Consider the following 14,902-nt stretch of genomic DNA (forward strand, 5'->3'; position numbering starts at 1 on the left):
CGACTTGAGGGAGAGCGGGAGTTTGCCGCTTAGTCAATTATCATCTCTAAAACATTTATAGCAGAATCTGTATGTATAAATTTAACTCATTTATTATTCAGTATAATTACGTTTATTGGTTAAAAGGGTTTTAATAATATCTAAATGAAACATTAAAGACAACGATTCAATATGGAATAAATAAATATTATGTATATGTCTCGACCCTAGAAATTGTAAAAGCATGTTTATTTATAATTAGAAGCAATTATAAATACAGAGTAATTCTATTTGTTATGTAAAGAATATGTTTTATTTTAATGCTTAATAAGTAGGCTATTATTATTTATGTTCACACTTTTCTAAAACGTTTTATTAGTTACTAACATTAACTTAATATGGACAATACTACTGCAGCATTCAATAATCATCATATGCATCATTAAATAATGAAATTAGTTAACTCAAAATTATCTAAAAGTTAGTTCTGCTCATTTGAAAGGAGTTTTGAACTCAGTGTTGAAGGTAATGAGTTCATTAAATACCTCATTACTTCAACTGAAATGGAGTTCACAGTACTCATACGGATTAGTTTTTGAACTCAAATGGTTTGTAGCAATCAGTTTCCTCAAACTGTTTGAGTAGCCTTAACTTATTGCGTTTCACAGTACTTAACTGGTTTGAGTTCACTTCATTTATTGGGTTTTACTGTCCTCAAAATGCTTCATTTACTCAAATGGATTAAGTTCACTGGACTCATTAGGATTAGTTTTTGAACTTAAATGGTTTGTTGAAATCAGTTTCCTCAAAAGGTAATTTATTGGGTTTTACAGTGTATATTAAAAGATCTTAATTTCTGTAAGCAGTACAATATCCACAATCTGTAAGCAGTTCTCCCCTTGTTGGTTTGGGTTCCTCTGGGTGCTCTTTTCCCCGAATTTAATAAAAACTAATTAGCCAGAATGTGTGAATGAGAGAGTCAACTTCAATCTTTAAGTTCACTAAACTTAAACCTTGTCCATTACACTTGAATAACAAAGCCCTATCAACATCATTCATAATTACAACAATTTATCTAAGTTAACTAAACTTGACCACGTCCATTACACTTTTGTCAAGTCCTGTCAACTTTAACCTGAGTTAAGACAACTTCATAATTTTATTAAAGTAAACTTAAAAAATTTAAGGCAGCACAAACACTTATTAAAGTTGAAACAACATTTTTGTTTTACAGTGCACTAAATCAAAAGGTTACTGATTATCATGCGATAGCATTGTATTTGCTCAGGACTCGGTCATGTTGCTGGTTTTATCACTGAAGAAGTTTGATGGCTGTGTGGATCATCTGTTGAGCAGATCCAGCACAGGTGAATCAGTCTGATCTCACAAGAAAACGTAAGTATTTTACGCTTTGCCAGTTTAGTGGCTAATTTGTACGAGTTCAGTTGTACGAAATTGTACGATTTTAAAAAGGAGGTGTGGCACCTAACCCCACCCCTAAACCTAACCGTCATTGGGGGATGAGCAAATTGTACGAATTAGATCGTACAAGATTATAAGAATTAGCCACTAATTCAAAAAGTTACGAATTGCCGTGAGATTGTGTTGGTGAATCTCTGTTTGGTGCCACGCCGTGTTTGTTTCAAATCTCCGCAGAACAAAGTAACTTCAGCACACGGATCGAACTACAATAACCAACATTATTATCATTAAAATTGATAAAGATTAATAAAAACTATAATAAATGAACAAACAAAACTTAAAAAATAAATAATAAATATTATATAAATTATAATAATAAATGAATTGCTTTTGTTAATAAATACACTAATACAAACACATTGTGGAGTATGACCTTGTTTTAAATTAACACTAAAAACCCATGCTTTACTTGATTAATTCCTATATGCAATGAGATTTTACAAGGATTTTGAGTTAAGAAATTAAACTTACATAATAATGCATTACTTTAGGACATGCGAATTATAGAGGTAATTTAAATACAATTTTAATGGCGTAATAAGTAATTATTAACTGTTTTTAACTAACCTTCCCAACACTTTATTTTGTTATTGCTGCAATGACGCGCAGATGTGTTGATAAGAATGCGCGTCCGCGGTGCTCGTGACCTGGGCGCGGGTGAATTCCAGCAGAGCAGATCCACGCTCGTGTGCGTGTTTAAGATGCTCTCGGTGTAAAATAGTATAAAATAAAGAGGAAGGTAATTTAATGGTGTAATTAGTAACTATTTTAACTAACCTTCTCAAACAGTCTCTTTTGTTATTGCTGGAATGACGCGTAAAAGGTGTAAAATCAGGAGGATGGTGTAAAAAAGCATGTGTAATTAGTAGGTAATAACTTTTCTTCAGATATCTCTTGTTAATGCTGGAATGACGCGCAGCGGTGTTTATATGAATGCGCGTTCCCGATGCTCGTGACCCGGGCGCGCGCGAATTCCAGCAGATTCGCGCTCGTGTGTGCGTTTATGATGCTCTCGGGCTCGATGGGCTGCGGGGGAAGCAGATCCGCCACGATTGAGCCCCGTTATTACGAGAGCAGAGACACCGAGTCTACGTGGCTGACAAACACGGACACGGAACGGACAGCCGCCGGTAATGGAACCGGCGAGAGCGCGGGCACGGGCACGAGCGACAATGACAATACAACAACAGCGGCTGCCGGTGCAGGTCAGACACGAGCAGATTTATTACAACCCTAACATAGAAATGACACGCACTGAGGGAAAAAATACACATTACATAACATAATAATAATAGCATTCGTGTATAAAACAACACCCTCATGATGACGCATTCGTTATAAAGCTGTACACAGTGCACAGCATAAATAAGTGCACCACATTTTAAAAATGTATATTTTCATTTATTTTATCCACATAATACATTTTGGTGCATTAAAAAAGTTTTATTAACAGTTATCAGTTATATTCATTAAAATAAGACTGGTCAGCTTCTTTGAGAATAGATATTACATTTAAATTCAATCAAAATACTGCAACAAATATTTTTTTCTCTTAGATTTTTCCATTTTATTAAAAAATAATATTTTTCCACAACAAAATTTGGATATTTTGTTATTCTGCTATATATATATATATATATATATATATATATATATATATATATATATATATATATATATATATATATATATATATATACACAATTTCAACAGAATTGGGATGAAAAGTTGGATGGAAATATAGTATTGTTGTTTTTCAGTGGGCAAATAATTATTATTATGAATAAAAAAAATGTTTCCTACTTTGATTTAACCTCCCAGTAACTTGAAATTTAAAACATTAAACTTTTATGAAAGTTAAAACAATAAACTTTGTTCATGTTTATCTTTTTATTTTAGTTTTATAACTTCAAATCTCACATTTAAAGTAACTAGGAAAGATTAGGGCAACAAAATCTCATATCATGCTATAAGTCATACAGTGCATCTAGAAAGTATTGATAGCACTCCACTTTTTCCATATTATTTCATGTTACAGCCTTTATCCAAAATGGATTAAATTAATTGATTTCCTCAACATTCTACACACAATCTCCCATAATGACAATGTGAAAAAAAGAGTTTTTGAAATTGTTGCAAATTTATTACAAATAAAAAAGCTGTAAAATCAGATGTGCATCAGTATTCACAGCTTTTGCTCAATACTCTGTTGATGCACCTTTGACAGTGATTACAGCCTCAAGTCTTTTTTGAATTTGATGCCACAAGCTTGGCTCACCTGTCTTTGGGAATGTGTGCCCGTTCCTCTTTGCAGTACCTCTCAAGCTCTATCAGGTTGAATGGGAAGTGACAGTAAAGAGATGTTCAATAGGATTTAGGTCTGGGCACTGGCTTTTCACATTGTCATTATGGGGGATTGTGTGGAGAATGCTGAAAAAATTTTTTTTATTAAATTCATTCTGGAAAAAGGCTGTAACATTAAAAAAAATGTGGAAAAAGTGAAGCGCTGTGAATACTTTCCGGGTGCACTGTAAAAGGGATTCATGAAAAGGATTATTTATGTTTTTACATTTGAACTCAAAACTATTATGCTACTGTTTAAAAATCCAGGTACACTTTTTAATGAAGAATGCGGAATAATATAAAAATATAAAATAAATATAAAACACTTTTCAAAAACCGGCAGAACATAAAAAAATTGGCAAATAAAAGGCTACATTTAAACGCTGTATTTTGTGATTTGATTTATGTTTCTGTCTGCTTATCCAAATGATGAAAAACCATTGCTGTAAACAATTTATTTTGCGACACCTAGAAATATAGAGCATTAATATTAAACGATCTGTCAAAATCCTTGTTTCTGATTGGCTGGAGGGTGTGCGTTAAATTCGTTTGAATGCACAGGTAGTTCCAGTCAGTTTTGATCACAGTTGGAAATAAATGCACAGAGTGAGACCAAATATCGATTAATAGGTCTCAAATATCCTCCTGTAAAATATTTTTCTTTTTCAAATATTTCTCAAGTTATATTTAAGGGATTAAGAAAATTTTCACAGTATGTCTGATAATATTTTTTCTTCTGGAGAAAGTCTTATTTGTTTTATTTCGGCTAGAATAAAAGTAGTTCTTAATTTTATAAAAAAACATTTTAAGGTCAATATTATTAGCCCCCTTAAGCGATTATTGTTTTGGATTATCTCCAGAACAAACCACTGTTATACAATAACTTGCCTAATTACCCTAACTTTACCCTAATTAACCTAGTTGAGCCTTTAAATGTCACTTTAAGCTGTATAGAAGTGTCTTCTAGTCTAATATTATTTACTGTCATCATGGCAACGATAAATAAATCAGTTATTAGAGATGAGTTATTAAAACTATTACATTTAAAAATGTGTTGAAGAAATCTGCTCTCCGTTAAACAGAAATTGGGGAAACAAATTAATATACAGGGGGGCTTATAATTCAGGAAGGCTAACAATTCTGACTTCAACTGTAGTTCTGGGAGTCCTGCAGTGGCATAGACTTGAGATGCATTGATGTAAAAGCAGATGAAGAACTGTAGTGTTGTTATTGTTGTTGTGAAGGTCAGAGGGAAGAGAAGGCCGTGACAATGAGCAGAAACTCCTCAGTGAAGGAGAAGCGGCTGGTGAACGCCGGCACACAGTGCAGCAGAAACACCACCAACAGCCAGAGGAGACCCTCACACAGAGACACAGAGGTACACAAAACATTTATTTCACTGTATACGCGAATTGGATGCATTTAAAAATGTGAACGCATTTACAATCGAGATTAATCGAAAGACCCGGCTGAGACTGTGTTATTCAACTGTTGTTATCTGGGAATAACATACCTTGGAATGTAGCGACTGACCAATCAGAATCCATTATCCTGGTCAAACGTGAAATGTACTCCAGTCCATTATACTAGTAGAAAGTAATGCATACACAGCTTCACACCATGGCTCCATCACCACCTTGAGCAGGGCTCGAAATTAACCTTTTTTCTTGGTAGAACCGCTGCTCCTAACTTTAAAAATGTAGGCGCATCAGTTAAAATTCAGTCGCACCCACCAATTATAAACACCATTACTACAAGTAAAATACAAACAGATTTATTGCTTTTGAAATCAAAACTAATCAAATTAACAAGCAAAAAATAAAAAAATAAAAATTATATTATAAAAAAATTATAAAATATATATATATATACATGCAAGAGGGAAATATGTCTCAACAAAATCCTGTTATTACAAGAAAATAGATTTTTATAAGATAACTGAGTGACCAAAAGGTACACGGAGCGCTCACCGGCCCTGCACGCACTGCTTGACATGAATGAATCTGTTAACGGTATAACTGTGCTGTTCTCACGGGTGCTGTCTGATATTGAACTGATGCTTTTGACATATACTGTACTTTATTATATGCATACGTCATGTTAATAGCAATACTGGTCTATTCATGAATAGCGATATTAGTTTACTCAGTGCAAGCCCGTTTGCGATGGTGTACGTGGTGTTTTATTTTACATATAGCTGCCACTTGCACGGCGGACAGCATCTGGCGATTATATGAAAACAGAAGCTCTCATGCTAGATGTGGCAAACAGTTACCTGAAAATTCCATCCCACAGACTTTTCATAGCAGACTTGAAGCCAATGGAAATCTTTTATCCACCCTTCGAAAAGTGTAGATGGTGGATTAAAATTCAGCACATGATCACTAGTAAGATGTGTCATTATTTGTAACTTTAGGTGGTTTCTAAACCAAATCTGTCAGCAGGGGCGGACTGGGACTAAAAATCAGCCCTGGCATTGTAGCCACACCAGCCCACATTACCACACCGATACAGCACCACCCAAGGACACACACATTGACTACGTATATTGGTGTACAGATGGTAAAATTATATAAGCAGTACCTATTTAAGAGATGTTTAAACATTTAATGTATGTGACTGTTTCCCAGAGATGGGTTGCGGCTGGAAGGGTATCCGCTGCGTAAAAACTTGCTGGATAAGTTGGTGGTTCATTCCGCTGTGGCGACCTCGGATTAATAAAGTGACTAAGCTGACAAGAAAATGAATGAGTGAATGAATGTATGTGACTGGAACAAAAACAACCCATTTATATATGCAATCATGTCATTCATTTTTTTTTGGGCTTGTTGCCTTTGTTAATCTGGGAATCGCCAACTTATCCAGCATATGTTTTACACAGTGGATGCCTTAAGGCTGCAGGGCAGCAGTATAGCATGTGTTTGGACTTGCGAAGGAAACCAGAAGAAAACCCACGTGAGCAAGCGCCACACAGAAACACCAACTGACCCAGATGAGGCTCAAACCAGCGACTTTCTTGTTGTGAGGCGACAGCACTACCTACTGCGCCACTGCACTGCCCCCTTTCGAGACTAGTTCTGTAAATTTTATGTATTTGGCATTGTCTGACTTGACTGCCTTTCCCTTTTTATGGTCCATCTCTGACAACAGCTTGTGTTGCACTTACTGTTAGTTTGAAATTCTTGCCAGATTTTGATTACGTCTGCGTAACCTCAGATTGTCGTCAGTCCATCTCGAAACCAGCCGGTTGTTGCCGATTGGGCCAATGCTTAACATTTAGTATTATACTTACTATTATCACCATCATCATCATCATAATATTCACATCTCGTAAGAGATAAAAGCTATTTAAAAAACAATACATATGAAAAAAAAAAAAAAAAAAATAGCTGACCGGCCCACATTTAAAAAATGGTCCGGCCCTTCTGGCATTTGCCAGAATTGCCAGATGGCCACTCCGCCCCTGTCTGTCAGTGTTATTTTCATTCTTGTAAATCTCTTTGTCATCCCAAACCAGAAGGCATTGACTGAGTGATTGACAGCTGATATTAACCAATCCATACGCGTTCAGTTCTAGAGCAGTGGGCCAATAAGAAGAGCGCGAATGTGGGGGGCAAGCATTGCGGACTTTGTTTACTGCAGCAAGTTGACATGATAACTGTTTTAAACCATTCCTGAGTGCTGCATTTCAAGTGCAATGATGAATTCTGCGTGAATGTCTCCTGAATCACGCATGTGGTGAACATTTTACAGCAAAACTGGTCGCTGTTCGCACACAACAATTTTATTCACTCGCACAAATGCTCCCAAATATACTTTGAGGTTGCATAGATAATATTTTGGGCGCATATGTGACCAAAGCGGTCGAAATTTCGAGCCCTGTTGTTGAGTGTGCATTATTTTCTAATAATTCAACAGCCCACAGTCAGTTATTCCTTAAAAGAGCTGAACACTTGTATCTCATCATGATATGCAACCTCAAACTTTTTTTTTGTTTTGTTTTCTTGCAGGTTAAGAGTAAATCTAAGAAACTCCCTCACGCTGATGGGGTTAAAAATGTGTGTCCGGCTGTAAATTCTGAAGCTGTATCTTGACTGAGAGTCTGAAAGAGCCACTAATGAAGGAGTTGGGTCATAATTAAATGCATCTGATTTAATTGCATGAGCGCTGGAGCGGATCCTAACCCTGATATGCTGCAACACAAGCCTTCACAGAGCTGCATCTCTCTTTCTGAAGGATTCAAGATGTTGTTTATTCATGTTTAATATTTGTTGTTTCATGTATCGGTTCGCGGGATTTCCATCAGTATTGTTCTAGTGCCTAATAAGTTTGTCACGATACTGGAATTCGGTACCAATCCATACTGAAGTTTTAGAAAAACGTCCCGCTAACATTTGAGAGCTGTTGAGCTCGTTATTAAACAGAGCTGATTTGCCATTGTGTTTACATGCTCAACAGAAATGGCTGTGATTGGCTGTTAAGGTCATCAGTTCACTGAACTCACTGCTGTTTACTGAGTGTAACCTCAGATACAGGGAGCGTTTTAAAGTCATGTCGATCAGCTGGTTTGTCTATGAGCTGACATTCAAGCAATCTGCTGATGAATCATGGCTTTAAAATCCTCCAGTGTCCCTGCATCAGTGGTGACACTCACTAAACAGCGGTGAGTTCAGTTAACTGATGAACTTCACAGCCAATCATAGCCATTTCTGTTGAGCACATCAACACAATGGCAAAGCAGTGCTGTTTAAATAGTACAAATGAGGACTTCTCCCTCAATCCCCGGGTCTGAATGCAGACTCAGTGCAGCAGGTCTCTTGCCCTGCCTATTTCAACCATCAGCCCTGCTGATAATCTGGAGGGTTTAGGCAAACACAGCAGCACGGCGATGTGTCTAAATGTGAACGAACTCCTGATAAAAGACAACGTCCGCCATTCTCCAATTCTCGTACTGCTCTTTTGACAAAAATGCTTGCTGCACACAAACAGATTTGCTGTATCGGCCCTGACAGCATCACGGGGAAAAACATGCAACAAACCCTGTGGATCATGGAAACAAACACATACCACCCTTCATGAACGGCTAAATGCTGTGTGCTGTGGGTCTGTGGACGCGGTCTCACCCAGTCATCAACATAGGATCCCACAGCTTGGCACTGGCAGGTCTGCTTGCCTTCGGAAAGCACGCTCAGTCATGAATAATTAAGAAGCCGCTCTTCTCATAGGACAATAAAACTCTGCTATGAATAATAATGAGAAACCGACGCGTCATCTTTGCAGTTTTGCGCTACGTCGACGATTTTGATCCGCCCCAAAAATCATTTTAAACCCGGAAGCTGAAATGAGCTGACAAAAGCTCAAAATTATCCAGTTTCCCCCACAATTAAAGCTGACAGGTGCTAACATTGTCTTAACTAATGCTCAACACACACAAATCTGTTAACATCTCAAAAAAAGCAATCGAGGGTTTCGTAAACCTTTAAGAACGTGCGCAACAGAGCTCAAATGTTAAGGGGAAATGGACTTTTTTAAAACATCAGTATCGATTGGTACTGAATTGCAGTATAGTGACAACACTAGCTAATGAGTCTGATAATGCAGATATACAGATGTCTCAGGTCGTGGTTATCAAATGAAGACATAAAATGAAAATATTGTTCTGTTCCCCAATTGATTATTCATGATTTATGTTTAAATTATTTACAGGGAAAACATAAAAGAATTTCCTGAGTAAAAACAGCACAAAATTTGATATTTTACTACAAAATTAAGCGAGTTGTAAAAAAATGTGAATAAAAAATTGTATTAAACTAAAATATTTGCTTGTTTGATTTTTACTTTTGTTTTTATCTCATAAGTCTTTGATATTTCGTACAAAAAAATCTAACATGACTAATTCATAATTTTTTTCTTCGGCTCAGTCCCTTTATTCATCAGGGGTCGCCACAGTGGAATGAACCGCCAACTTATTTAGCATATGTTATTATGCAGTGGATGACCTTCCAGCCGCAACCCAACACTGGGAAACATCCATACACTCTTGCATTCACACACACTCTCATACACTACAGCTAATTTAGCTTACCCAATTCCATTGTAGTGCATGTGTTTAGACTGGGGGGGAAAATGGAGCACCTGGAGAAAACTCATGCCAAGATGGGGAGAACATGCAAACTCCATACAGAAATGCCAACTGACAGAGCCAGGGCTCAAACCAGCGACCTTCTTGCCTTAAGGCGACAGTGCCACCGCAAAACTAATTATCTTCTTTTTTTTTTTCTTGACAACTGCTTGTTGGTTCTGACTTATTTTCAGAACTGTAGGTTTGGATTAGTGTTGGGCGATATACAAAATCCAAAATAATCCATACCTATTTTCTAGCCCGAAACCCAACCATAACTGTAAATTATTCCCAAAATCAGAGGGGAATAATAGATGGATAACACTCATGTAGAAGTGCATAAACCTACCCGTAAGCCTAAAATGACTATAAATGGTAAACATATCCCTTAATTCTGATTGGCTGATTGGAATGTTGTTTCAGGATGAACATACAGTAAATGTTAATCCAGGAACATCTCCTACTTGGTGAAATTAGTTTGGCCGTGTCAATATAGGTCCATTGTGAAATTATTAATTATTGTGAAATTATTGTATTTTTTCCTCTTGAGTTGGCTAGTCTAATTGTCAATTTCAATGCATGTTGTGTTGCAGTCTGAAAGTGTTGGTTAGGCGATGTTAATCTAAACTGGACAAAATAATCATAGTTAATTTATTATTAATGTAAATTTAAAATAATAATAGTGATTTTATTCAATAATGAAATTAAAACATTTAATAGCCCTACATTGATGCAAAATGAGCAAAATGTCGTCTTTAAAATCAGCACAGGCCTCAGCTCTCTGCGATATCCCTGCCTATCATCGATAAACGATACTATCGCTCAACCCTACTTTGGATCTATTTAATTCTTCTACAGCTTAGTCCCTAATTTATCAGCGATCGCAACAGCGGAATGAACCACCCTTCCCAGTGGATGTCCTTCCAGCTGCAACCCAGTACTGGGAAACACCCATACACTCTCACATTCACACACACTCATACACTATGTGTTTGGACTGTGGGGGGAAAACGGAGCACGAAACCCACACCAACACCGGGAGAACATGCAAACTCCACACAGAAATGCCAACTGGCCCAGCCGGGAGTCGAACCAGCGACCTTCTTGACACCACTGAGCCACCCGGGATTCATTCATTCATTTTCTTATTGGCTTAGTCCAGGGGTGTCAAACTCAATCCCTGGAGGGCCGAAGCCCTGCACAGTTTAGTTCCAACCCTGCTCCAACACACTTACCTGTAGGTTTCAAACAAGCCTGAAGGACCCAATTAGTTTGATCAGGTTTGTTAAATTAGGGTTGGAACTAAACTGTGCAGAGCTGAGGCCCTTTTGGAATGGAGTTTGACACCTGTGGCTTAGTCCCTTTATTAATCTGGGGTCGTCACACTTATCCGGCATTTATTTTACATAGCGGATGTCCTTCTAGCCACAACCCATCACTGGGAAACACCCAATTCACCTATAGCGCACGTGTTTGAACTGTGGGGGAAATGCCAACTGACCCAGCCAGGACTCAAACCAACGACCTTCTTGCTTTGAGGCGACATCGCTACCCACCGCGCCACCGCTTCGGATTCATTCAACATGATGCAAATATTATAGAATGCTGTCAGTAAATAAATATCCATGAATTAGATTCACACCACAAGGATAATTATTGTATTTAGTTTATTCTGTTGATCATCACTGGCTCAGGAAAGAATATAAAAAAATAACTTGACAGTCACTGATCAAAGTTTCCTCCTATGGACTGTTTTAACATGCACATTTCAGCTGCTGTTTAGTTTTCTTTTAAACACATTTATTTACATATCTTAGTTTCTATATACCCAAAGATGATTCTTAAGATATTAAACATGTCGACATTTTAAAAACCCACAGCATTTGTGCAGATGTTGAAATGTATGTGCAGTTTTACTGCAAACAAAACCGATTTGAGACTGTAGGGGACCTATTATGTGCCTTTTAACAAGCTGTCAAATAAGTCTCTGATGTCTCTAGAGCAGGGGTGCCCAAACCTTTCTTATGAAGGGCCAAAAACCAAACTTGATCGAGGCTAATGTGCCAAAGGTAAGTAAAAGTTGTCTTGGGTAATTTCCTAATTTATCTAATAATGTTTAAAAATGACTATAAAACATCTGAAGAGTTTAGATGCAAAAAGCTCTAAATGCCATCTGAAATTTTCCTCTAAAATGAGCATTTTTATCAGGCGCCTGTGTGTATGTTCAGTAATATCACTTTTATGGCAAAGAATAATAATAATAATAATAATTCCTTACATTTATATAGCGCTTTTCTGGGCACTCAAAGGACTTTACACAATGGGGGGATCTCCTCATCCACCACCTGTGTGCAGCATCCACCTGGATGACGCGACGGCAGCTATTTTGCACCAGACCGCACACCACACACCAGCTGATTGGTGGAGAGGAGACAGTGATGAAGCCAATTATGATATGGGGAGGGTTAGGAGGCCATGATGAACAGAGATCAGTAGGCAGATTTGGCCAGGATGCCGGGGTTAAACCCCTACTCTTTTCGAAGGACAAGGGATTTTTAACAACCACAGAGAGTTGGGACCTCGGTTTAACATCTCATCCAAAAGACAGCACTCACTGGGCAGTATAGAGTCCCCGTCACTATACTGGGGCATTAGGACCCACACAGACCACAGATTGGGCGCCCCCTGCTGGCCTCACTAACACCACTTCCGGCAGCAACTTAGCTTTCCCATGTGGTCTCCCATCCAGGTACTGACCGGGCGCAGCCCTGCTTAGCTTCAGTGGGAGAGTTGCAGAGAGCTAGCTGCCAGCTGTAATAAGTCCTTTTCCTGTTTTTTAAAGTGAAATATCCTAACATAAACTAAATTTCAGATGACACTTGGAGGTTTTTGCATCTGAACTCTTCATTTCTTTATATTACCGAATACAGGCTTCTTACATTTTATAATGAACTTATTACAGTTAAAACAAAACAATCTCATTTAATACAGAATTACACTAGTTTTTGCCTTGATTTGCTTGCCGATGTCTTCTGCATAGTCCTCAATCCGTCGAGTGAAAGTATTTGCAATTTTTAAAAAATCGGTTTCATTTACAACTTTTAATTAAAACAACAATACAGCAATAAAACAAACAAACAAACAAAAAAGGTCATGATGATCTTTGAACTGTTTTAAAAGCTTTCGCCACAACCCTCTCCATCATTCTTACCCTCCTCTCAAATGGGGCAGGCCCTACTTTGGGCATCTCTGCTGTAGAGTGTGTGTGTGTGTGTGAAGTTTCAGCTCCAAATATCACACAAATACAGTTTTATAACTCTCTGAAACAAACCCTTTTAGGCTTTGATCCTAATTGTGGCATTTTGGTGACTGTCGCTTTAAATTCGAATGAGATTGTGCTCTGTTCAAAAATAGGGCGGAGCTACAAATGCTTACTTGCCAGCATAGTGGTAGATTCAAAAACAAGACTAATGTCCTATGCTAATGAGGAAGAGATGTTCACTAGTGGGCGGGGCTTTCCCCCTCTGATGACACGTACAAAGGGAGAATGTTAATCAAAGTGTTTCCGCAGGTTGTTTTTATCAAGTGGGATTCTAAAAAAACAAACTAATAAATGTTTACCATCATCAGCTAGTTATATTCACACATCTTGTCGCACAGCTGCGTGTAAACCCCTTATAAAAGTGATTTTTGCATAATAGGTCCCCTTAAAACTGACTTGATGGATATGCAATGCTCCCAAAGGCAATACTCCTAAGGCAAATGAACAGAAGAGCCAATTAATAAAAACAACAAGGTGCTAAAAATGGCTCTCGTGCACACTGACATCAGTCTTTCTTCATTTAGATCCGATTATTTAAGGAAAAAGGCAACTTGATAAGATCTTGCATCAATGACTTAACAAGTGCAAACTCTTAGATCACACACTGACTAAAAAAACAGGCATCACATAATTTTGATAGTCCCTTTATCGCATTTTGTTGAATTCAAGTTACATTGCATCTACATGCGAACTAAATCTCATTAGATTATAAGTAGAATGTTAGGTTGGGGTTAGTGTAAATTGACATGTACTTGCAAAATTTCTTATAGTCAGTTAAACGTCTGTTGAAGGATAAGTATCAGCAGATATGCAACTCTGCAATGCAACTTTTAGCCAACAAAATATGCAAAAGGAACCATCAAAATAAAGTGTTACCAAAAAAACAAAACCTAATCATCAAAACTATTAAGCATCACATGAATCAAATTGATACGATTCTGAAATGCTTCGTATGCAGTGTTTCACCATGAGCAAGAAGCAGTATATTAGTTAACATAAAAACACAAAAATACAATCCTCAGATAAAAATATGAATACAAATAGCTCTTATACACAAGATATCTTGGATATCTCTCAAAATAAAACTGCCTAAATATCTGTTTGGTGCTAAACCAAATGCATGTGTGATTTAAGTGACGAATCGTTGACCCATAAACACTACAACACTTCATTGTTGAAATGTGATTTAAATATGTTTAAATCACTACACATCTAGATTTTGGTACCATCATCCTCATAACAAACAAATAAAAAAATCTCTTCCACTTACATGATTGAAATCTGTACATCCCAGATTGTTACCGGACATAAAAAAGCATAAATTATATAAAAATCAGTAAAAATAAATGGAACTCTTAAGGTTTATAAACTCATGGACCTCATCATGCCTGTCAATACAGAAAACAGGGCGCATAGGACTCGCAGGGGTACAATAATCTCCAAATCACTCCAAGGCAATCAACATACGCCGCATTCACAGTCAAATCTCACTTATATATATGAGGATTATGAGCTGTACAAATATATACACACACACGCACACCATCAACATCACAATATGAAAGTCACAGAGTAAACAAGATCTCATGGTGGATCTGAAAGTCTTTTAACCCTTCAGAATTCATGTGGATTTGTGCTTATGGGTTTAACAGATT

General features: G+C 37.3%; 2 protein-coding genes across 4 annotated transcripts in view; one reads left to right on the top strand and one right to left on the bottom strand.

Annotated features, from left to right (window-relative positions):
* Nucleotides 1–14,902, bottom strand: part of azin1a (antizyme inhibitor 1a) — a 124,801-nt gene that overhangs the window by 63,279 nt on the left and 46,620 nt on the right. The window lies entirely within an intron of this gene.
* On the top strand, nt 2,416–9,620 carry baalca (BAALC binder of MAP3K1 and KLF4 a). 2 transcript variants are annotated; one of them, XM_073925271.1, is made up of 3 exons: nt 2,416–2,666; nt 5,054–5,182; nt 7,815–9,620. In XM_073925271.1, the coding sequence occupies exons 1-3, from the start codon at nt 2,465–2,467 to the stop codon at nt 7,817–7,819; spliced, it is 336 nt and encodes a 111-aa protein (XP_073781372.1). In that variant the 5' UTR covers nt 2,416–2,464; the 3' UTR covers nt 7,820–9,620. The 2 variants fall into 2 exon arrangements, with proteins under 2 accessions (XP_073781372.1, NP_001122239.1); NM_001128767.2 differs by having other exon boundaries at nt 2,436–2,666; nt 5,049–5,182; nt 7,815–8,220.

This window comes from Danio rerio, chromosome 16 (assembly GCF_049306965.1).
Source record: "Danio rerio strain Tuebingen ecotype United States chromosome 16, GRCz12tu, whole genome shotgun sequence".
Taxonomy (NCBI): Eukaryota; Metazoa; Chordata; class Actinopteri; order Cypriniformes; family Danionidae; genus Danio; species Danio rerio.

Bases quoted from the DNA above. Each gene is read 5' to 3' on its own strand.
- baalca (NM_001128767.2), top strand. From the start codon at position 2,483: ATGGGCTGCGGGGGAAGCAGATCCGCCACGATTGAGCCCCGTTATTAC. The intron at 2,667-5,048 runs GTCAGACACGAG...GTTGTTGTGAAG, and splicing joins AACAGCGGCTGCCGGTGCAG to GTCAGAGGGAAGAGAAGGCC. The intron at 5,183-7,814 runs GTACACAAAACA...GTTTTCTTGCAG, and splicing joins CCTCACACAGAGACACAGAG to GTTAAGAGTAAATCTAAGAA.